At 46.0% G+C, this 25662-nt stretch overlaps 1 protein-coding gene across 5 annotated transcripts in view; it reads left to right on the top strand.

Moving 5' to 3' along the window:
* OC90 (otoconin 90) overlaps positions 1 to 25662 on the top strand; it is a 521593-nt gene that overhangs the window by 90487 nt on the left and 405444 nt on the right. For all 5 annotated transcript variants that reach the window (XM_086967045.1, XM_086967044.1, XM_086967046.1 and 2 more), the window contains exon 3: positions 7425 to 7499. In XM_086967045.1, the coding sequence (XP_086823171.1) occupies positions 7425 to 7499 (75 nt within the window). The remainder of the gene's footprint in view (positions 1 to 7424; positions 7500 to 25662) is intronic.

Below are 25662 nucleotides of genomic sequence, written 5' to 3'. Positions count from 1 at the left end.
GTCAACTCACCTCGATGTCCCCCTTCAGCACATGCTACCTCGGAGAGTAAGTGATGCAATCGCTTAATAGGTACCACCTGGTAGCTGGTAGTCTTTACACCTGCTTTCATGATGATCTTGGGCCAGCTAGGCACAAGTGAAGAGTTTCTACCATTATAGGTGACCTACCAGCAGAAAGAGAACAAAACCCATATTTGAATGCAACATAAGATACACATAGCTATTACCAGCCCCTGTAACATGTGACATATTTAACTAGTGCTGGCTTTGGCATCCAAAAGTACTGTGAATGTAGGGACTGATAGTTGCTTTTTATGTTTCACCTACAGACAGCTTTAGCTGTTGCTACCACATTTATACTTACTGTGGGTTTTGGATCAGCCCATTGCTTATCACTGGTTGGGTTTCTAGTCAACCTCATCTGCTTGCTTCTTATTCACCAGCTTTCCTTGCTCTTCTTGTGTTCGCCGCTCCCCTGAAGCATAACTGTTTTACAATTTTTTTGACGGGATCCATTTTCTCTCCACTGCTTATCTGTGACCTACTTTGAAGGTTTTGCTTATCAGACAGTGTAAGCTGTGTGGTTGCGAAAGACTTATTGTGCGCTTAGTTACAGTCCGCTGATTGCTTACCAGTGGTTGGTTTCAACGTCACTCTCCTTTGCTTGCTTCTTATTTGTTGGCTGTTCTTGCATTAGTCCCTCAACTGAGGCATAGCTTCTTTACCATCCTTTTGATTGGCTGACTCGTATACTTTAACTTCTCACTTTCAGCTAACTATCTATGGCTAGGGGACAGTTTTCATCCTCATGTAGCTGATACGGAATTGGTGGTGGCAACGGGGCTGCTGCATTTCACTCCTCCATTTACTGCTTCTGGGTAAAATCAAACCTTTCGGCGTCTTGCACCAGAGGACGCCTTTCACTGTCCCCTGAAACACTCTGAAACATACACCTCGGACAGTGATGGTGACCTGCTCAGGCCACATGGCCAATCTGACAGCACAGGAAGTCACCGTCCACAGTGCATCCGGGGCCACTGGTCCCATCCGGGGCTCCTTCTCTGGAGACATTGGCTGGCCCCTGGGGCTTAGGCTTGGTTCATCAAAGCCATTACCCTTTGGCCTTGCGCTGTACGCAGCCTCTGGTCCCAAATGCATCCCACCAGGGCTCACACACCAAAGTGAGTACAGACCGGCCCTGATGACACATCAGTCCAGGAGGCACGCGCCACCACCGCAAGGACCACCCCCAACTGCCATCTGCCAGAGTTGAAGCAGTGGTCCTGACAGACTTCAGACTTGCTCAGGCCTGTCGTGGATGCCATCATCCGCCTGTTACCCTGCTCAGCACTCCAGGTGCCTGTGGCTCAGTGCACTGCAGGCCATTGTCCGTTGATGATTGTGTTTTGTGCTGTGGAGCAGTTGCGCAGGTATGTCCCCTCAAACAGTGTGGGGGCCCTGAGACGTTGATGGGGAAGATGATACAGGTGTAACACACCCCACTGCATCTGCATCAGTAATATATCGAAGGGATACTATCCAAGACTTTTTCTTCAAATGAGCATTCTCATCTCCGGTGTCCAAAGCCCAGTGCACTGCAACACACGGACACTTCTGTTTGCATGTTGGAAGCCCTCTGGACTTGCTCCGGCTCACTCCATGTTGCTCAGCAGTTGACTCTGTATTGCTTGTGTTTTCTGTTTTGTTGCACTGGTGTCCAATGTTCAAGGGGTTGCCAACACCAGACATTCCATGCAGAATGGCTTACACTCACCCCACACACATCCGGCACAGGCGTCACTGTATATGTGGCCCTGCCAACAAATGGGCGCATGTACCCGTAGCCAGTTTAACATGATATCTGCGTGTGTCCCTGTGGTCTTATAGTATGCATATGGGCCCTGGGCCCTACGACATTACATTGTGCTGTGTGCATCGGATGCAGACACATTTCCACAGGCAGCGGGTTGGAGCTCGGAGATTTAGCTTTGTCGTCACCCACTCAATTCATAAGGGGAGTGGCCAGGGCTGACGTATGCACAGCCAACATGGATATGTGAGTGCTATTTGCGCACCCCAGGGTGTGGTTCTGTGCTCTGCAGAGGCAGTTGTGTCCTCTGTTCTGCAGTATTGGCTATGCGCATTGTTCCACGTTGTGATCAATGTTGGTGTGCTGTTCGTGCTATGTGTGTGTGCTGCAGTGTGCCAAGGGGATCTGGGACATGATCCTGGGTGTTTGTGGGTGTGCAGTGTGCTACGCCTCATTGTGCATGTATGCCATTGTGTCCATCTCCCCCGTCAACCCAGCCCTGTTCGTGGCACCCCTTGTTGATGTTGTGTCAGATCCACCTGAGCTGTGTCCGTACTCCCTACTCCTTGCACCGTCTCCACACTGATGACTGTGGCCTGGGTTGCCTCCAACTCCTCCAGGGGCGTTGGACTGCCACCTCCTGTCGCCCTTGCTGCCTTCCTGCTGGCAGCGGGTTGGTGCCTGGTTTAGGTATTCACGTCATGCCATCGCCTATTGGCCTCCTGGATTGGCAATTAAGTGTTCTGTCACCTCCATGGCGCTGGTCTTGTTTTCCTGCAGTCTGCACCCCGTCTTCCTCTCCCTCTTCTCCTTGGCCTTCCCCGACCCTGTTGTTCCTTGCTGGTAGTCTGAGGGGGTTGTGGGGTTCAGGTTGGCCTCTGCCCTGGGTCAGGGTGCATCCATGTTGCTACGTGCTTTAGCTTGTTTTTGGTGTATTTTTTCTGTGGTTTTTATGGTGCATTGTGCCGCCAGACGCGTGGGATTTGCAGGACTGTGGCTGCTTTTCGCTACTTTTTGTACGGCGTTTGGCCTTGTCGCATTTTTTCTGCATTCACGTATAGCATTTTTGCGTCATGGCGTTGATTTTCACGTGGACATTTGCAGCGTTATCTGCTGTCTATCGCATGCTACCGTCGCGTTGTGAATTCCACATTGACACTGGGTTATTTTCCCACGATAGACAGCGTTGTTCAAAGTTGCGTTACGATACTCTAGCAGTAGCTATCACACCTTCTTGTGAATATACCCCTAAGAATCCTTGACCTCGACTTAACGTGTACTAGTAGTAAAGGCCTAACTCATGGGAGGTGATGTGAGATGGGGATTGGTGCAGTGCAAGTCCAATATCACAGTTGCAATAAAGATGTGAATGTCCAGTGAGAGTAGACACAGCACTTCAATTAAATTTGAATAAAAGACAAGTATATTTATAGAAAACTTCAAAATTAAAGTGGTGGAATATATACACATAATAATGAATGAACCTGTAAGGTAACACAATATAGTAGAAGACTAGAGTTCCTGGCTATGCACACTAAGGCTTGCAGGCTCTAAGTGATCACGAATATGTCTGCCCCAAAATAAAAATAGCAATACCACAACACCTGAAATGTTGGCATATTTGCTGACTGCAACAGATGCTTTGAAAATTAAGTAACGGAATCCTCCCACCAAATGCAATTATATTTTTAGAAGATTTTTACTTTTCACGATCCTACTGTTAGCAAAGACATAAAAACCCAGCAACAAAAGAAAATGCCAAATTATGGGGCCGATTAGGATGGAGGATTTTCCGCCTCCTCCGGGCCGGCGGAAGCCACCTCCGGCCCGGAGGAGGCGGAAAATCCATTGCGGGCTCACCAAAGACCCACCGCCACATTACGATGGCTGGTGGGTCTTGGTTTCTGTCCGCTGCTTTTCCGCCGCGGTCGGATTACAACCGCGGCGGAAAAGCTCTCATTTGGCTGGCAGTGTCTATCAGACACCGCCGGCCAAATTAGGAAGCATTTTAAAACATGCTTTTCCGCGGCTGTTTTTCCGCCGTGGAAAAGCATGTGTACTTTGGATTTTGGGGGCCCGTTGCGGGCCCCCAGGGTGTTGGTGGGTGGGGGGTGCACATGGGGGGTACCTATGGTACCCCCCAGCATTTACATGCACAATGCGGCAGGCACCGCGCGGTGCCTGCCGCTTTGTGCATGTAAATGTTACACATGCACTTTTAACATTGCGGCGGGTGCTGCTTCAAGCAGCACCCGCCGCAATGTTAAATATCCAGGATGTGACCGCCAGGGTGGCGGTCACATCCTAATCGCACATGAGGGAACGCCGCAGCCCATGCGGACGTTCCCTCATACTCTGGGGTCGCGGACGGACTCAAGTCCGTCCGCGATCCTAATCGACCCCTATATGTGGTGTAGGAAGGAACAGAAGCCTGCATTTTAAGAGATCTCAGGTATTGTGGATCCCGAAAGGTCAGCCAAAAAGCAGAAATGATTAGGAACCCTGAGAAAACCGCAGGGATGGTTCAGTGGTGGGGATGGTTCCTGTATTTTGATCCTAACCACCCCACGCACCGCGATGTTGATGCTCTCCTACTGGCACACTCTTGTAAAACCATTGTTCATAAGATTATTATGCAAAATGAGAGTAAACATTTTGGCTGGATTGACATAACATCTGAAGGTGAAAAGGGATTGCATTACTTTCAATTAAAAACTTAGGGGCATATTCTCAAGCTCCAATCGCCACAGGAATGTCACTTTTGTTGAAGTTCTAATGGCGATAGGGCCAGAGCCCTATTCTCAAAGCAACGTTAACACACTAAACGTGGCTTAACACTGCCTTGAGAATAGGGCTCCTTTGACGCTAAACTTAGCGTGAAAGGGGGTGTGCAGTGGGTGTTGCGGTGGGCGTCCACCGCAACACCCATTGAGTTTGACGCTACAGCCTATTACCAAGAGGGGCATTAATAAGTGGAAGCGCCAAACTTAAGACCTAAAAAATAAGGTCTTAATGTGGCTAACTGAGGAGAAAACCTTTATTTCTCCTCGTTTTTACTTTTTGCTTTTTCTATGTGTGCTGCATGTAGCAGCACCCTTGGTAAAAGCAAACTAGCATTTTTCGGTTTGTTAATGTACAGGAAGGGACACCTTCCTGTGCATTAGCACACCTCACTGCTCGCAGACACCCTTGCGCTTTGGTGCAAGAGTGCCTGTTCTGGTGTTAAGTCGTGAGATTTAGTGCCGTCGATGGGGGGAACGCCAGGCTGCACCACAGTCTTGAGAATAAGGTGCAGCCTGGTGTTTCCGAAGAAGCAGTGAGAAGCGATAAGCCAAGGAGGCTAACGCCTCTTACCGCCACTTTTTTGTGAATATCCCCGTTAGAATCTTGACTGACCACATTAGTGAAAGGCTGCATGCAAGGAAGAAAGGCGCCCACCCTGCCACTACTCTTTTTTTCCAGGAGCCTCTCTCTTCTTCACGAAAAGTAAATCTTTTTGCATGCAATTCTTTTGTATATCAATTTGTCAGACTGTTTAATATTTATGAAGTGTTAAACCTCTGATCTTTGTATTCTAAGCCTGGCAGGTAGGTTCTGCATTGGTCGTAAATACAATAATTTCCCAAAATGTGAATTCTTCATCCTGTATCGTAGAGCTCTGTAGTACACAAATCTGTATATTGCCATGATAACACAGGCCTATGTAGGCCCCCTACCTAGCTCTGTTAGCCGTACAGATGTCGAGGCGTTTTCCACTCGGAGTAAACAAGTCCATGTAGCTATGGGCCGAGTTCTTCCATACAGTACATTCATATTCAATGCTCTCTTCGTAAAAAAGATAAACAATACAGTATGTTCAGATGAGTACTGGTGCAATGGCACATTATGAATTACTTATTATAGTTGAGATGTAAGTAACAGCTGAGTTAGAGAACTGTGTTCTCTGGAGAGACGATGCTTGTTTATCGGGTTAAAAACCTATAAGAAAGAATGCCTTTTGCACTTTTAAGTGTCCCCTGAATTAAGATTATGTTAATTGTTTTGTGGGTATCCTTGCATTTTGCATTCCCCCTTGGAGAGGGAGGTTTCAGGAAGATAGTCAGGAGACAACAGGAGGGACAATACCAGTTAGCATTAAGCGTAAAAGGGTATGCCGGAGGCACTAGGTGTGATAGCTCTGGCGTGTGATAGCTTTGTCCCTCTATATAATGTACTGTTTTATTGGTGTACACGGAAAGGTATTTGGTGTTAATGCAATTTGGTTCACTGTATTTATAAATTATCCCTGTGGATTTATTGCTTACCGCGCGCCAGGACACTCCAGAGTATTAGTGCGCGATATAAATTCTTCTATAACATAACATAACATATAACATATTGTGAATATTTTTTTAGGCTGACAAACTTTTAGTGGTTATGTAATTATTATTGTATCTACTGAATTAAATTGTCTATTTTAGATTTGGTTAGACCTATGCACTCACTCCGCACTTTTAAACAAGGTATACTGTGCAAATTACTCCAATAATGGAATCTTGCTAATTTTATTGCTAATTAAGTACTTTGAAAATTCATTGTATTATGTTGATTTTTTTTAATTGTTATGGTTGTAATTAAATATATAATACAAAGTATTACTAATACTTATAAGAGCTATAAAAAAAAATACGACATTTAGATGCAGATCTCTCTATTCACCATTGGGCGGGCTCATTCTGTTCCCTGGAAACCCCAAGCCCTGTCATTCACAAACCAAACAGCCAAAGGCACACAGAAAGGTCAGACAAGGAAGCAGCCACTTTCTAAAAGTGCCGCTTTCAAACACAGGATTTAAAAACCATCCTTCCTAAAAGATGTGTTATTAAATTTTGAGTTCAGGGATACCAGACTTTTATTTTCTATCTTGCTCCTATGGGAAGATATGTAGGTAAACATTATACACAGCATTCCCTATTATAGCCTATGGGCAAGATAGCCTTCAATAGTGAAAAACGAAAAATGGCTGTAATTCACTACCAGAGCATGTCACCCACACTAGTACATGCTCTACCTTTCACATACTCTGCATCCTGCCCAATGGGGTACCTTGCGCCTTCCATAGGGGTGACCAATGGGTATAGAAAGGGAAGGGTTAGGCCTGGTCTGTGGGGACACTGGTCAGGCTGACATGGCAGTTCACAGACTGCACACAGGCACTGAGGTGGCAGGCCTGAGACACCATTTTAGGGCTACTCATGGGGGTGGCACAATCAGTGCTGCAGGCCCACTAGTAGCATTTGTATCACCAGACCTGGCACACTCAGTGCACTTTACTACGGACTTCTTGGTGATACAAATATGCCAATCATGGATAACCAATCACTATAACAATTTAAACACAGAGCATATGCACTATAGCACTGATTAGCAGTGGTAAAGTGCCCAGAGTCCTATTGCCAACAACCACAGGTCAAGAAAAATAAAGGCGGATGAAGCAAAATGTATGGGGATAACACTGCAAAAAGGGCCTTTCCAACAGCACCCTTCCTACGTCACTGGCCGTGGGTGAGATCGATGTTGTGTTATGTGTAGAACGACCCACCCTTTCCTAACCATATCCAATTCACCCTTTCAGGAAAAGTAGATGGACAGGAATCCGGAGCATCTCCACTTGTGCCTGAACTATCCGACATACCTTTACGAAATATTAGTGAGTATTGTAAAATCTGTTCATTTTATTTAAAAAGTAACCAACAATGACTGGCTGTTTGCATCAATTGTTGCCAAAGTTTTTGACATTGTTATCACTTAAACATATGATTCTTTGTGGGGGGGCTCCAGAGATGTTTTAAGACATGGGCAAAATGGGCTCTGGCTCAAGGCTCCAGCCTTTCAGGGGCCCATTGTTAGAGTCAGCTCTTTTTTGCTGAGAGTCTTGCCCTGTTGACCTTGAATAATTCTTAAACAGATTGTTTTAAATACAGTTTTCCTTTAATTTATTACAATGTAGCTGATGTGTGAGAGTCTATTACAGACATTTTGTGTTTATTTTTCAGGCAACATTCATAAAAAAAAGTTAATTTTAGAAAAAAACTGAACTTCACAAAAGAGAAGTGGGAGGGTGTCACAGAGATTATTTGCACTAATATTAGTGAGCTGCTGTTATGATACAATATTAAAAACACACGTCACTAACCCTGAATATTAGATGTAAAAACATTTGGAATTTTGTTGTGTGCCTGTGCACTGTTAGTGACCTGACCAAAAATGGGATGAACATCTGAAATTGGATCACAAATTCAAAGCTGTTCCGTACGGGGGGCCTCCAAATTACGCTTTGCCCAGGGTCCCCAAAATCCTTAAGATGTCCCCAGGACTGCCTGATAATTCTTTAGCAATATTGAAAGGTACTGTTTGTGTTGGTCAGAAGCTCTCTAGCACACCCATATATACCTGATCATTCACTACAGTAGACTTGAAAACAGCAGTTGCATGTCCATCCTTTTTCAGTAAATGTTGAACTGGGAGCAAATGTTAGTACATGAAAAGTACTAATCTGAAAACTTGATGCCTAATGTAACTGATTCGTAATAAAAACTGGTGGAGGCTGAGGCCAGAGATTAAGGGAAGGTATTGCCCTCCAGTGCCCTCCTGCTATTACAAAAAGATAAGTAAAGCTGTAATTCTCTGATGGAATCCTAGGGCGAAAGACATCAATAAGTTCTCCTAGAAAGGGAAGTAATTTGCATGGGTTTATGTCCCATGTAAATGTAACACCCCCCCGCCCCCCACTTTGTCTCTGATGGAATTCAATATCACGTTGGTATTAGAGACGGGAAAAGCACGAACATATTCTAGCTTTTTACTCGTTTAATTATGGTCAATTTTTCGAGAGTGCAATGCCAACACTCCCTGACACATCATAGGGTGTGTCTCTTTCCTACAATGCCTCTGCCTCTCCAAAGGAGTGAGTCTCAGATGCCTCTCAATGGAAAGGGAAAAAGATCTGTTCCACTTCCAGGAGATAACTGGCCCAAATGCTAAACCCGAGTTCCAGATGACTATGATGTGTCAGGAGGGTAAGGTGGCCATATGTCTAATTTTGCTTGAGCTGCCAAATCAGAGATTTCGTATGTAATCAACATTGCACCAAGAATGCCTAGAGCTGAATAATATGGCCAATTTTTTAAGTTTCAAGAATAGGTTTGTTTAAGAAATTCAATAAGATAATAGTAACATTGCTTGGTACACGTAACCATAAAATATTGCATTGATACAAGAAAAAGATATAAAAAATATTTATGATATACAATTACAATAGCAATGGTATAAAGAATATAATAAGGAGTATAAATATAGTCAAAGTACAAAGATCCGGCAGCGTGACCAAGATGGCGGCAAAGTAAGACGTACTTCACTGCCTCTCCGCTGACCGCCGTTTTCCAGCACCAGCCAGTAGACTTCCATTGCCTTGTTGAAGGGGGCGACGATTCCTGCCTACATCGTGACATCAGGGGCACACTGCGAAATGAAGTTTGGCTGTCCTACGAGACGCTGTTGCTGAGATCTGCTTCAGAGCTAGCTCAAGTGCTCCAGAGACGTGACCTATGCCCCAGAGACAGCTGCGCTGCCGCGGCGCCTGCCTCCCCAATCCAAGCGGCCCCAGGGGGGCCGTCCGGCAGGACCTGCTGCCTGACAATTGAGGCTGTCTGCCGTCTGGCCCTTATTTTCAATGCTGGGGCTGGCAAGCCCGGAGGCCAGGCGCTGCACACTGTTGGCAACGGCGCAGCCTACTCCCTGATGGCGGCTGCGCCACATAGCATCAACGGCTCCTTCCCTGGCCTGGCCGCCTGGTCCTGGCTGGCGGGGGCCCATATGGGTGTCGGCGGCCTTGGGGGGACTGGACAGGCTGCGGTAGTTGGGGATGGTGTACCTGTGGCGTTCCTCCCACCCAAATGACTGTGAATACTCTTTCTACTCAAGTGTGCACAAGACATACGCCCACCTTGACTACTTCCTTGATTCAGAGACGCTTCAGACCCTGATGGTGGGGACAGAGATACTGACCGCCTCCCTCTCCGATAATGCCCCGATTGTGACTACCCTTACACTTCCCCCACTGCAGCGACCAACCCACCACTGGCATTTGGGGACACTCTCTTTCACTGCGCGGATGTGGTCAAACAGGTGCAGAACGCACTGGACAATTTTCTAGTACACAACGACAATCTTGACACTTCACTTTCCACACAATGGGCAGCGCTTAAGGCGGTGTTGAGGGGAGTTTTTATCGCTATTGCTATGGCTGATAACGCCAAACACAAACGTAAAATGGCAGATCTCACGCCGCGAACTCGGGAGCTAGAACAGATGCACCAGCGCACTGGGGCACGTATGATATGGCTACAACTGCACACAGTGAGAGCCCAACTGGCAGACATTTATAACGACAGGGCAGAGTACGAAGCCCTTCGCCTTCGCCAGACTTTTTATATGGGGGGGGTGAACCGGTATGGCCAACTCCTTGCTCACAAACTGCGTGAAGCTAGACAACGTCAGGGGGTTCAGGAGCTGCAAGTAGTTGGGGGACGAGTGGTGACTGATGATAGGGATATCGCGGACACTTTCTGTGACTTTTATGTCCAACTATATGCGGGCGCAATCTCTGGATGGTGCTCTTAGCGACACCTCCATCGCAGCAGCACACCTTCCCACCCTCAGGCAGGCAGAAGCAGAGGAGGTCATAGCGGCAATTTCTCGCTTTAAGCTGGCTAAATCCAGCTGGTCCTGACGGATACACCAAACAGCTGCTCCACCTGATCGAGAAGGACTCCGAGGTCCCTGGGGAATATAGGCTCCTCACCATAGACACGGAAAAGGCCTTCGACAGAGTCCATTGGCCGTTTCTAGAGCAGGTACTGATCCACTCCAGGATGTGGGAGAAGTTTCAGACCCTTATCCTTAATTGTTACTGGCATCGCACGGCCTCTGTCTGCATTAACGGGCATACATCAGCCCGCCTCTTTATTACCAGGGGCACGAGACAAGGGTGTCCTCTCTCTCCCTTTCTCTTCGCGCTCTACATGGATTATTGTGCCCAAGGTGTTTGCGCAATTCTCGTATCACCGGAATTAAATTGGGAGGTGATACCCACACCATTAGCCTTTACGCCGACGACGTCTTGATTTCCCTCTCCGATTTGGCCCTGGCCTTGAGTGCTTTTATGGAGGAGATGAACCACTTTGCCTTGGCGTCGGGTTTTAAGGTCAATGTAGAGAAGTCGGTGGCCCCCAACCTTTCACTGTCACCCCCGACATTGCAGCTCTTACGCTTCACACATCCCCTCCAAAGGGCGGAGGGCACTGTTCCCTACTTAGGTATCCAACTGGCACCTACGCTGCCGGAGGTGGTCACTGCCAATTACACCAAACTACAGGTGCAGATTCGGGCGGAACTACTCCGGTGGAAGCACTTTACGATATCCTGGTTGGGGAGAGTGGCTGCCGTAAAGATGACAATCCTCCCCCAAATACTCTATGTATTTCAGACTCTGCCCCTTCAGCCACCCACGGGCTGGATCAAGCAGATCCAATCGGAGTTGTCAGAGTTTATTTGGCGGGCCGTCGGACTCACATGAAGGGTGCCATAGTGATGCTGTCTCCTGAGGAGGGCGGCCTGGGAGTTCCAGACCTTCGGCACTATTTTCAAGTGACTCAACTTTGCCATCTGGTCGAGTGGAGTAGACCCGAATCTGAGAAACACGGGCTGTTTCAAGACCAGGCAGTGGCAGCCACATCTTTACAAAGGATCCCCTTCCTGCATAAGGCTCACAGACCAGCTAATATTTACGCCTCTCAAATCACCGGAACAAATCTGGAGGCCTGGGATCAGACCTGCCGAAGGTGTAACCTAACCACCTTCCCATCTGCCCTCACACCAATTTTTGATAACCCCGACTTCCAACTGGGGATGAGCGAGATCGCTTTCATTAGTTGGCATGCCACAGATTGTCGATCCTTGGAAGTCTGTTCGATCTGGTTGGGATTCTTACCTTCCCCCAAGTCCACTCCATTTACGGGATCCCAGACTCGGAATGATTCCACTACCCCCAAATACGGCACTGGGCTCTTCACCTACTTATACAGCCGCAAGCACAGCGTTTTCTCACGCCCTATGAAAAATGGCTACTCTAAGCACTTCCGACAAAAAGGCTGATCTTAGACTTATACAAAATGTTGTTGGCCTCTCACACACACTTACAATGCAGGGCGCGCACGCTGGGAACGGGACCTGGGTCGGGGTCTCAGTCACAAAGAATGAGTGGGAATATATTACAGAGCCCATCACTCAGCGCGTAACATGTGACTGATTGAGACTTTGACTAAGGTATCTACATATTGGTATTACACGCCTGACTGCCCTAACATGATGGACCCTCAACAAAGTGCAGATTGCTGGTGGGGTTGTGGGAAACGAGGCACACTGGTACACCTGTTATGGAACTGCAAACAGCTACATGCATATTGGACACAGGTTCTCGACAAAATAGACAACCACTTTCACACTCAGCTCCCACGCTTCCCAAGCTATGTTCTCCAAACCACCTCACATATCTGCTTAGATCACGAAGGGGTTGCCAGATGGCAATGACCCTAGGTTCGGCCATACAAAACACCCTACTCAACTGGCGGACCATTCGCACCCCCACATTTTTCTGGCTGGCTCCAATGTTTGTGGCAGGTGCTGGGGATGGAGAAAATGACTCTTACGCTCGCTGGGAAGGGTTCCACTTTTACTGACCTTTGGCGGCTGTTCCTCACTCTGCTAGGCTCGGAGTTTAGGGAGCTCACCTGCCCGATATACCTTCGCTTGCTAAGCCTTTCCGGACCCCCCGAGGGAGAGTCCTAGGGTACCTAATGGACAGAGGAGGAGTAGATCGTTTTTGCATTAACCTTGTAATTGATGGACGGGGGTCGGATGGAGGGTGGGGTGGGGGGTTGGAGAAGTGTCCTTTGTTGGCCATCTGAATGTATATCACTATTGATTCTCTTTATTATTCGCATTCCATCGATGGTATATCAGACTTGTGTAGGAGAACATGCCTGTAATGCTTTTCTGGCCATTGTTTCCGAAGTGCAAATAAAAAGATTTAAAATTAAAGTGCAAAGATCTGGTTCATAAAAGTTATAACATAAGGATACTGGACAGAGGAGGAGTAGATCGTTTTTGCATTAACCTTGTAATTGATGGACGGGGGTCGGATGGAGGGTGGGGTGGGGGGTTGGAGAAGTGTCCTTTGTTGGCCATCTGAATGTATATCACTATTGATTCTCTTTATTATTCGCATTCCATCGATGGTATATCAGACTTGTGTAGGAGAACATGCCTGTAATGCTTTTCTGGCCATTGTTTCCGAAGTGCAAATAAAAAGATTTAAAATTAAAGTGCAAAGATCTGGTTCATAAAAGTTATAACATAAAGATACTTGTTAAAAACATACACTCCTATGCATATTGCTGAAATAGTAAAATAAACTATGTCATAGTAAAAATGTAGGAAGTCAAGGAGGCTTAGTAACTTCTTGTATTAAGGGGGTAGGTGTAGAGGATGTCTTTGCAATGTCATCTTTAAAATGCGTAATAGTACACCATAATATGCAGTGGAGGCCAGATCGGGCCGCCACTATGCGGGGCTGATGTACAGGCACAGGCCGCATCTCATCTCGTTGTATGCAGATGACCTACTGATGTTCTTGGCTGATGCGGAAGCAGAGCTACTGGGGGCGAGACGTCTGTTGGAGCTGTTTGGGCGACTGTCGGGCCTGAAGGTCAATTGGCCCAAATCCTGTCTATACCCCCTGAGACACGGAGAGCGGTGCCCTCTCACGGCGCAGGAACTCCGGTGGGAACCGCATTGTCTGCACTATCTTGGCGTTTACGTCTACCATACCCCAACGGATATGCTGGATGGTAATATTAACCGTTGCATTGCCGCCCTGAGAGGGAGTATGGATTTTTGGTCCACTCTTCCACTGTCACTGGCTGGTCGGGTCTCCCTGCTTAAGATGGTGGCTCTGCCCAGGCTGTTGTACTACTTTAGGACGCTCCCGATATGGATTCCGGGCTCCGTTTTCCGACGCCTGAGATCATTGACCATAGCGTTCCTCTGGGGCACAGGTAGCCGACGAATCGCGCTGGATACCCTCTTGCGGCCCAAGGATGAGGGAGGCATGGCGGTGCCTGATTTTGAAGGTTATTATCTGGCGGCTCAGTTGCAGGCTTTCACTCAGGAGGTCGCAAGGGTATATCGAGGCCCGGAGCATGCTAGAGATGAGGGCACCCGGCGGCATGTGCTGGCGTACATCACACTGCATCAGAAGCTCTTGGTTAGGGATTTGACAGTGGAGGAACAGACATTTCGACTCTGCTGGAATCGGGCGCGCAAATGAGCGGGGTCCGCCTTATGTATGCTCCTGAAATTCCGCTGGGGATGGTCACAGCCCCCCCTCATGGAGGGGACTGGTCGCGTTTACTGGGCTGGGAAGAAGCTGGGGTTCAAATGCTGGGTGACTTGTACGAGAATGGTGTGCTGCTCCCGTTTCAGGAATTGCAGGAGCGGTTCGATCTCCCACGAGGCGACTACTTGTTGCATGCGGCGGTAACAGGCGCTATGCAAGACCACTGGGGAGAGGGTTTGCAGGAACCGGTGATCTCCATGGCGTGCCAATATACGATGATGGCAGCCGGGACCTTTAAGGCGGTAACCTGTCTATACTCCAGAATGTTGCGGGAGGCCTTGCAGCCGCTCGCGGCTTTGAAGGCTAAGTGGGAGTTGGACCTCCAAACGGAGATCCCTGATGCGACTTGGGGTCAGTTGCTACGGCGGGCACAGAAAAGCTCAAGGAACGCCAGGTTCCAGCTCATACACTTCTACATTATTCATCGGGCATACCTCACACCTGGGAAAATACGGCAATATTTTGGGGTGGAACAAGCGGCCTGTCCCAGGTGTAACACAATTGGGGCGGAGTTGGGTCACATGCTGTGGGACTGCCCTGCCTTGGGGGATTACTGGCAGGAGATTGGGAGGGCTCTGAACAATGCCACAGATAGGGACATACAGTACACCAAGGCAGTGGGGGTCCTACATTGGTTTCCGCACACGTATAAGAATAAAAATACCAGTCGGTTTATAGATTTGGGGCTGATCCTTGCAAAGCGGGAAATCACGAGGAATTGGAAGTCAAAAGCGGGACCCACATATAAGCGATGGTATGGTGAATGTTTGCGGTGGGCAGCGTGTGAAAGTACTTTGAGGTACCAGATGGCCTGGAGAACGGATGATGAGAAGGCTATGGAGAGGGCGACAGCATGGGAAATGATGGTACAGGCGCTCCGAGATGATGCTGATGAGGGGGATGAGGAGATGGAGGAATTGATGGCAGCTAACCCCGCTAACACACCTAGGGACACACCTTAGCGAATGTATAAGACCTTCCTTCAACACACCAGACCTTACTCTGACTAGGATTTTTACACAGCGCGGCCACGGAGGGCGGGGGGGGAGAGGGCGGGACTGTTGGGGCGGTGGGGGGAGGGTGTTTGATAGGGGTGGGGGAGGGGCGAAAGTTACAAAAGCAGTCCACTTTTTCTCGTAAATAAGATGTCGGACGTTGAACTATGCAGCAAGGAATGACCTAAGCGCAAGGGCAGAATAGTCTTCTTTTTGGAGACATGCCAGTCATGATGGGGAAGGAAAATCAATAATGTGTCTTCTTGCTATGTTTTCTGATTATACCGTGCACTTAATGTCTGTACAATTATTTTGGTGCTGCAATAAAAACGATGTTACAAAAAAAAAAATAGGACACCATAATATGGACAATTTTAAGGTGCAGAAAACGTAAGCACTTTCTTGCTTACTTGACAGTTCATCAAACTATCTTGCACTGGATTTTGTTGGATTCAGCTAACCTTCTGGTGCAAGGTTGCCTTTGCCATGTGATAAACCCAGATTATTTTGCCTTTTTCTTAATGGTAATATTGTTGGAAATGTATTACTGCCAGTCAGTGCCACAGTGTGTGATTATGCTCTACTTCATTAATAATACAACATAAATGGTTTCACCAAATTGGTATGTAACACTCCAGAAGTGCTACTGTAATTTTGCAGTGAAAGTTAATCTGTGGCATAGCAACATAGCAACCTATTTCACAAAAATATATGGCTACACAGAGCACCCTTGTATTGCGCTGCAATTTTAAAGCACTGCAGGTGAAATTCCTTTGCCACATAGGAAATCAGTTTTTATGATCTGGCTTGACAGTGCAGTCAGTATTTAGTGAGTTTCACTAGAGACGGGATTTGGCTATATCCACAAGTTGGGACCCAGGAGTGCTTGTTTTGATTGGGCAGAAGTTGTGTGCCTCCATGAAAAAAAAGTGCTTGTCCTTCACACAACTGTGATCATTTTGTCTATTTTTCCATCTGCCCAAGCTTCAACTTTCAGGGGCACATACTTGAAATTCAAATGCTATTAAAGTGTCTTAGGTAACTAGACAATGTGTGTTGCTTTTCTCTGGCTGCAGCACCAATGGAAGGAGGGCAGTGATTCACTAACCTATAGGGATTTTTAGGTCTAGCTTGACAGTATAACTGTCTTCTGACCTGTTAACCTGCATCAATATTATTCTACAGTTCTTTGCTTTCATGCAAATACATATCTATTCCTATGCCATTTGCTTGTAATACTTTACATTACCATCCAACATTCCTTTAAAGCCAGACCTATTGGCATTCTCAATGCTTGTTATATATTATATAAATCTCTCTTGGACTATGCTTTGTAGGCCCACATAGCTGAGTACACAATGAATACACATTTGACAGTCTGTGTATTGAAAACAGTTGGCCCTCACTGTGAATAGTTGTCCAAAAGCAACTTTCACTATGTAGGTAAAGCTATATTTTCCCATGGAAATGTTGGGTGGAAATAAAATGAATAGTTTTTAATGCCACCTGGGAAAACTCTAGAAAAAGTATTCAAAGTTAATTTTCACTTCGTTTCAAAATAACTAACTGAATGGTAAAATCAGACATTGGACTTTAATGGAAGTGCAATTTAGGAAAGTGTATTTTCCGTTGCCTGACACAGTCCCATCCCTTCTCCAGAGCTCAATACACATTATTTTCTGAGCGTAATGACCCTGCACCCAGAGGACAATGCCTGCGTCACTGTGCCAAGGAAGGGAAGGGTATTGTCAACAGAGATTAGCCATCTGGAAAAGGGACAGGAACAGCTGGCAGAACAAACTACAGCCTTAATATTTTTTCTTTTGACTCAATAGTACTAAATGAGACTACCAGAAACTGCCCCTGTTCATCCTCCGCGCCATTCTACACTCTCTGGCTGTATCTTGGCAGGAGTGAAAGCCAGTTGGGCATTGACAGAGAGGAATGCCCCTCATCTGAATAGCGGAGTGGCTGGAAAAGGACCAGAGCTCATCCATAAAGAGGAAGGGCTTAGCCATCTTGGATTTGAAGCTTCCAGGAATCTTTGTAGTTATACAAAGATGAAGTGCTGAAGAAAGATGGAGGAATTTTGGAGAGAAAATAGTAAGTGCAGGTTGGTGTGACTTATCAAGTAACTGGATGATGAACAGAATAAGAGTGGCACCTCACTACCACCTTTTCAAGAAGACTCCAGGACCCCGGAAGAAAAGATCTGGAAAAAGAGGACTTCTGCATGAAAGATGGAGAAAGAAGACCCAAGGAATTTTGACTGCTGCTGGCACCTAGGGATTGCAACTGCTCTCCAAATGTCAACTGGTTGGCCTCCTCACTGCCTGTTCCAGGGACACAAAAAGAAGGACTCTTCACTCTAAGAATGCCCAGCTGACCGTTGTGGACCTGTCCCTGCAGGGGTCCTTGCTGGAGAGAGACCTGCGGCCATATCACAGAAAGTGCACTTTGGTATTACTTCTGTATTACTGAAATGGATGTTGCACTGGCAGCACCAGCATTAGCGTGAGAAGGCTTTCTCTCATTTGCATTGGGCCCCATGCAAATGAGGGAATCACTTTCCCTATCTGCCCAAGTCATATTACCAACCACGGTGCAGAGGCAAACAAGCCCTTAGTGGGGGCACTGAAATTGTGTCACATGAAGGTGGCTCACTATCAGTGCGCTTCCTCAAGGGGCTCATGGGAGTTCCATGAACCCCCCCAGATATCCTCCTACAGGCTTGTGCAATCACTCACTGCACCCTCCTGCAAAGGAATCTCTAATCCCTCTTGAAAATGCAGGCAGGTTGCCGCCTGTACGGTGAAACATGGAGCAGGTTTTGTGGCTGCTTCGTATTTCACTTGAATGTGTTGCACCAGGGCAGTGTGACTTCACGACTGCCCTTAGGACAGCGCATGCTTCATAGGGCAAACTTTCTCTTGCTTGCTCTTTGGACCCGGTGGCTAAAGGAGTAGCCTGGAGGAACTTTCTAGCAGTTGGAGAAAAGTGGGATTAGTAATGTTTTGTAGATGAGCAAAAGGTTTGAGCTTTTTGTTGCGCCAAAGAAATGGGTTCAGTGAGACCTAGCTGTACATGTTTCTGGCTTCATGCAGCCTTGTTTGGCTACAGCTTCCAGTCCTTCCCTCTTGATATATTCTGAGAATCAAAAAAGCACCTAAGTCTGCAGGTAAAACCTTGGACCAGGATGAAGCAGCAAACCTATCCCAGAGGCGAAGTAAACCCTTAGTTTACCCGACCTCTAGTCCATTACTATCAGCCTGGAATCATGTGTAGATCCTGATCAATCAAATTCTGATATTTTTCAGTGGCATTTTACTTTTTCTAGGTGCTTCTTGCCTTGCTGCTTTAAGAAATCATATCTCTGGTGGTCCTTGTCCAATTTTGATCATTCTGGGGTAGTTTTTGCTGATTGAATTATCTCCCTTTTTCTACCACAATCATTGTGTGTTTTCTTTGTTTTAAAATGTTTAGTATTGCTTGAAATTAACACATATTTCTCTGGAGATATTCCTGGTGCTTGTGGAATATATAACAGGGGTTGAGCAGAGTTTTACTGAGAACTGTGATGAAATGTTGGTAATGCTCCTCTACTCCTAAAGTGAGCTGTGGTAAGAACCTTGTCCAGCATTGGCTATTCACTTTTAAAAGGTGAGATTTTGAAAATCCCATTTCACATAGGCACAATGTGCTTTGTGTTTTTAATTGGCAAGAAGTCTTTATAGTTCATTTTTGATTGAGTCATATTTTTGTTTTGTTTAATAAAATGTTTGCACCATGATTATGGGTAACATGTAGGACGATCTCTACCATGAATGGCATTACCTAAAAACGAAGAAAATGAAGGCTATGGACACAGAGAGGAGGCTGAAGTTGAGTCTTAAATCCAAGAAGGAGCATTATGAGAAAGGACCTAATGACGTAGACGATGCAACCGTGCAAAGAGAACCACCTTCTCACAAATTAAAAATGAGGTATCACTCACATACAGCGCATCCTTTATTCAATGTTGTGAGCATCCTCAATTTAAAAAGCAGGCATGCATATGGCCACTTTCATTTGCACATTGTATAAAGGATGTGTTGTATGTGAGTGAGTGATACCTCATTTTTTATTTGGGAGAATTTGGTTCTCTTTGCACGGTTGGGGACGAGTGGACACTGAGTGAGCCACAGAGTCTCAGTGTTGTCTGTCATACACTTTTTTGTTTGACTTTCAATCTCTGTGCAATTCTAATACACACCTCTTTTTCTTTATTCTTTGTTAAGGCTATGAAAGAAACGGATGATGATAACGTGCGAGTACCATCCAGCAGCCCCATGGGTTTGCGCTCGTGAGGGGCTTTCTAGCTTTTCTCACACATTTTACCTTTGTCTCATATGTTGAGTTTGGTATAAACATTGATGTGAACGTTTTGTTCCACGGTGGTATGTGTATTTGTTCTGGTTATCGACAAATCTTTTTAAATTGGAGCAGCAAGGACTAATCAGTTCGTGGATTGTTGAACAGAACTGTACTGGGAAGGTTTTTCTAAAGGTTGTAATAACTCCCAGGAGTCTCAAAAGTTTGTGACTGACTGCTCTTGGAGGTCAGACCTAGTAGTGTTTATAAATGGAGGAAGAGGCAACCAGGGCTTGGAGGAGAAAAAGGCAGCAGTGTCACTTGAGGAACGGAGACTGGCAGCTGGGGAAAAGACTGCTGCTGCCCCTACTGTTGAAGAAAAGCAGAGAGCAGGAACTCTGTCACTAGAGGCGAGTAGATTGGCCTTGGAGGAACAGAAGACAATACCGGCTCATGGGACGAATAAGAACAATATGGACTTGGAGTCCAGGAGGGCATCAGAATCCAGTGAGTATGGTAGCAGCAACAGAGGGATCATTCACATCATAGTTTTCCTAAAAATGTTCTGCGTAGCTATGTGGTAGTAGATTACATTGAGAAGTGGTTTGCTTATGAGAGTTCCCTAAAAATGCATACAGTAGATAATGAGGCATAGGAGAGGAGCATTGTGGAGGCACAATATGATCCTGGGTAGGGATGCCATCCTGAATTGGTGGCATCAGTGCAGGAGCAGCATGAAAGCAGCCTTCAATTGAAAGTTTGGTCTTGCTCCTGAGAACTCCTGCAAAACGTTTAGGACAACATAATGGAGTCAAATCAGTTTTCAGAGGATTTTATGGATGTAGCATTGAAGGCAATAGAAGGCTGAATAAAAGCCAGAACAGTAATCCCTATAATAGGTATGGCCATTACTTGTTTTCTGTGAAGCACATTTTAAGTACATTTTCTACAGAGTTGCATCAGCCCCTGATTGATTCTAAGCTCACTGATCCAAGGATGGGAAAAGTGCAAGACTAAGGCCTTTAATAAATGCTGACAAGGTTTGCACTTATACAACACCCGGGTTCAAAGGGTACCTTCTTACTACAGGGTGGACCTACACCCTCCATGCTTTCCAGTCCCTTCCAAGAAACAGAGGTGCATGGTATGGCATGGTATGGTATGGTATGGTATGATAGGGTAGGGTTGGGTAGGGTAGGGTGGGGTAGGGTAGGGTAGGGTAGGGTAGGGTAGGGTATTATTTATTGTTTGGTATTATGTCAACAAAGAAAAACAAACATACAACAAATACAATACTTTTTAAAAACGAACAATATATCACATCATAAATAATAACACACTAATGCACTACCGGATACCTTGATTCATTGAAATAACACACTACTTTCAATTGTATCCCCAAAAAAGCAATAATTTCTCAGGGATGTGCAAATAAATTCAGGTGTATCACATAATTGAAAAAACATATAACATTTAGAATTTATGCTAAAGCCCCTAATAAAATCCTGATCTCTGAGATAATTATGCAATGTCAATCTAACAATCAGGAGAGTTGTAAATGTGCTGCTCACCCGTGTGGGTCCCAAGGCGCTGGGGTGTTGGGGGTGTAAGCAGCTCCGTTCTGTCAAAGAGCCAAGTCTTGAGCTTCTTCCCAAACATGTTCAGGGAGGGGGCGTGTCTGATGTCGATCGGGAGCTCGTTCCAGGTCTTGGTCGCGATGTAGGAGAAGGCTCTTCCACCTGTTATGGCTCTGCGGATGTGCAGGGTTTCGGCGAGGGGGAGGTTAGTGGATTGGAGGTTTCTCTTAGGTATGTGAAAGGGGGTTCTCTCATTGAGGTATTGGGGTCCAGTGTTGTGAAGGCATTTGTAGGCGTGGGTGAGGATCTTGAACGTGACTCTCTTCTCAGCAGCCAGTGGAGGTTGCGGAGGTGCTGGGTGATGTGTTCATGTCATGGGATTCTGAGGACGAGCCTGGCTGCGGTGTTCTGGATGGTCTGGAGTTTGTGGTGCAGGGATTTATTGATTCCGGCGAAGAGGGCGTTTCCGTAGTCCAGTTTGATGCTTATTAGTGAGTGGGTGACGGTCTTCCGTGGTTCGGGGGGATTCATTTGAAGGTCTTTCTGAGGATGCAGAGGGTATTGAAGCAGATGGAGGCAACAGTGTTGACTTTTCGGGTGATGGAGTGGGAGGAGTTGAGTACAATGCAGAGGTTTCAGGCATGGTCCGTGGGGGCAATGGGACCTCCGAGGGCAGAAGCCCACCAGGTGTTGTCCCATGCAGAGGGGTAGGGTCTGAGGATGAGGACCTCTGACTTCTCCGAATTGAGTTTCAGACAGCTGCTGCTCATCTAGGCTGCGACGTTCTTCATTCCTTCCTGGTAGTTGAGTCTGGTGGTGACAGGGTACTCAGTGAAGTAGACGATGAGCTTGGTATAGTCAGCGTAGGATACTTTGCTGAGTCTGTGCGATGGCGGTGAGGGGAGCCATGCAGATTTTGAAGAGCATGGGGCTGAGGGACGATCCTTGGGGTACTCCGCAGTTGATTTCCGTGGGTTCGGAGAGGAAGGGTGGCAGTCTGATCCTTTAGCTTCTGCTGGTGAGGAAGGAGTGGTTAAAGTCGACAGGAAAAGTGCCAGTCGTGAGGGTGGTGTTGATGGTGGGTCATAGTTCTGGAGCAATGGCGGTGGCAGCTCTGTGGTAGATGTGTGGCGGGCAGGGGGCAGTTGGGTGCCTGAGTGGATGCCTTTCATGGTCGAGGTAATATCTTCGGTGGTGACTGTGATCCAGGAGGAGACAATAGGCTGGCTGGCATTCGTGGAGACGGATGTCGTTTCGGAGTCAGGTTGTCTGGTCGTTGAAGTGGTCGTACAGGCCCTTGATTTTCAGATGGAATCCTGTTTACTATACTGATTAATTAAAAGTATTTTGGTTTGGTTATTTTGGTTAGTATGTAGATTCTACACAACTTATTCCTCGTTGAGCCTAGTTATTGTCTCTGCCTTAGTGTGTCAGATGCTTGGGCAACATTGAGATAAATAAACAAATATCAGCCTAATAGTTATCAGATTCTGGTGCAGAAAATGTTATGTATACCTGTAGGTACAGACAAAATAGAGATAGAAATAAACATCAATAAAGCGCAACATTCCCCTGTCTCAGTCAAATAGTTATACCATTCGGACCACAGGAAATAACATGAGCAGCCACTACTATAGTACCAGGTAAAAATTATTATGTACTGAAATAAAGTGCAAAGTGCCCAGCTAACTGAAATCCTATGCTATACACACTTTCTATTCTCCCTCCATAATTTTTTCTATGGGGGTAAACATGGTTAGTAAAATGCAACATGCTCCACTAACAGAGATCCTACGCCCTATAGGCTTTGTATTCCTTCTCTGTCACTTATTCTAAAGGGTTAAAATGGAACTATACAGGATTAAAATGCAACGTGCCTAGGTAACTGAAATCCTCTGCAATGACAGTCTACCATTGAACCCCTATCTCTTATTCAATACTTTTCATACCAGTTTTTAAGTATTCACCCACAGCATAACATAAACGGAAAGTGCCCTAATAAATATCATCAAGTCCAGTAAGTCACAAATCTTTGATTGTCTAAAAAGTACTAACAACAGGCTCTCTCCAGGCCAAAAGTTTGCAATCTTTACAGAGGGATGTGACATATACCATCCCATTTCCACAAGAAAGGTTTCTCCCTTTCGAGTGTGAAGGCACTGGTGCAACATTCATTACCACAGAGCAAAACCTAGTTATGCATGTGCATGCATAGAGCATAACTCTCCACAATACGGATTCACGTATAATTTGATAGATTAAGACAACCACAACAATACTTTACCCTTAGTGGCTCTGAGGTACTGGGTTTTTTCGGAACCAATACTAATACAAAAACCCAGCGGTGTCAGGGCAACACCCAAAGACCCCGGATTCCCCTGTCTTGGCAAACAGAGACACGGGATACTTCTCGATGACGTCAAAGACCAAAGTTTAATGGTTGCAACCAGGGACAAAGGTCTACGAAGTACACACGGGTAGTTCGAAAGAGACTGCACTGTCTCAGTGAATGTAACTCGGTCTTTTATGCCGAAAATTAAGCTTCTGGCAACATCACAATTTACATTCAGTGCATACAAAACTAACCAATGAGCAAGTAGCATTTCAAAAAGTAGCGAATCACAACAATCAAAGTTAATCCCTTTCCATTGTCCAGCCCACCACAAATGGTCACACATATGTTATTTTCCTGTTCGATCAGGCCGGACAAACCCATCATAAAACCTTCAACCCAGATCGATGAACATGTTGTAAAGGAAAGGCAGGAACAGATGGAAAGGAGATAGGGGAGCGGGAACGGTGGGCCATAAAGTCGGACCACGTCCTGCTCTTTGATCTTTATCAGTGCAGCTGCTAACCAAGGAACTAACTCAGCATGATTCGCCCCAGGGAAAAAGTCAGTTCGGCCAGGTCAACCAAATGTCAGCTAAGGTGTACGTGTCAAGGACTCGCTCGGCCACAATCATAGAGCCTATGTTAGGGCAACCATACAAGATGGCTGCCGCTTTACAAAATGGAACGCAAGGGTTCGAACTAAATCCTCAATTGCAGGGTGTTCTCCTATATCGATTCATACGAAAACACGCAGACACGTTAATCTCATCATTTGCGGTCTGCCGACACCAAGATCGTCCATTTCCGACAATCTTTATAAATCGGGTTTTCGAAACTGTCGAGCCCAATTCGGAACCACGGAACCACAGCTCATCCACAGCTCATACACAGGTTAATCTTGAACGGGTGCTTTTCTGACTGTATTACTGTTCCAATTATACTGGTCTGCATAGTTAAAAAAATGACAAGCCCACGCTGTGTGAAGGGTTTCATCATTAGATGCTACCCACCTGTAAGAGTATAACCTTCAGCATCAATTGGCAATGACGTATCAAGAAAGGACATGTAGCATGCTAACGTTTATCTAAGGCTGGTCCCTTCTCCAAAGAGTTTGACCCTTTTTTCTTGCTGATGTAAACAGCTATTTTAAACACCTAGGCATGGCCCTAATGTCAGGCCCAGTGGAGATGTTGGCATCACCATGTGTACTGTTAAAATGTGTAGGAGTGGGGAACATGAACGTTTAGTATGTTCCATCTATCTCAAGATTTAAGGGTCTCAGCAAAGGTTTTACAACTCTTCATGTTTCTCATTAATATGTCAACGTGTTTCAGTGAACTACCAAACCCGCATGGATTAGGAACATTCATCAGGACTTATATCAGGTCAGGGTTCAGCCACAGAATGCTAGGTCTCATGCTGTATCCTGTTATAAATTGGACATAGGAACACCAGTGAATCATTCAATTCTGGATCTAGCGAGGTGCCACTATTTTTGGCCTGGAGGAGACCATAGGTATTCTTTATGCACGTACTTTTCAAAACATCAAACACATTACTACCTGTTAAACCCAGAGGATACCTAAAATATACAGTAAGATACAAAAGGGTATCCATGATACTATTGTTCCTTCCTGATGGGATTGTTTCACCCCATTATTCTTCTGAGGATTTCACATCCATCGAAAGGGCCATTCCTCACTCAGATCATTCTTATAATGGTGAAAAGACTTCCACTTTGATTCCTATCTTATCAAATATTGTATAACAAAGAAATCTGATTAAATCCTTCTGTACCTTTAAGATTTAACTGAATATTAGGTTTAAGCACTGCATCTTACAAAATAGCATATTAGTAAGACCTTGGGTAATTGGCTGAGAGGGATGGAAGCCTACTCAGGCAACAACTACAATCCTTGTCAGAGTAAACCACAAAAGTCAAGCAGTGGCGTAGCAAAACATGAGGGGGCCCCCTGCAAAGTACATGGAGGGGCCCCCTTCCGGAGTCACTCAGGAGCTTTCAGGTCGGGTCACTGACCTGAAGGGGACCCTTGGAGCTCGGGGCCCTTTGCACTGCAGATGCAGCGGGAGCATTGTTAC

Source organism: Lissotriton vulgaris, chromosome 4_1, assembly GCF_964263255.1.
Source record: "Lissotriton vulgaris chromosome 4_1, aLisVul1.2, whole genome shotgun sequence".
Classification (NCBI taxonomy): Eukaryota; Metazoa; Chordata; class Amphibia; order Caudata; family Salamandridae; genus Lissotriton; species Lissotriton vulgaris.
The sequence above is the reverse complement of the archived record's forward strand: the minus strand, read 5'-3'. Positions and strand labels throughout refer to the sequence as shown.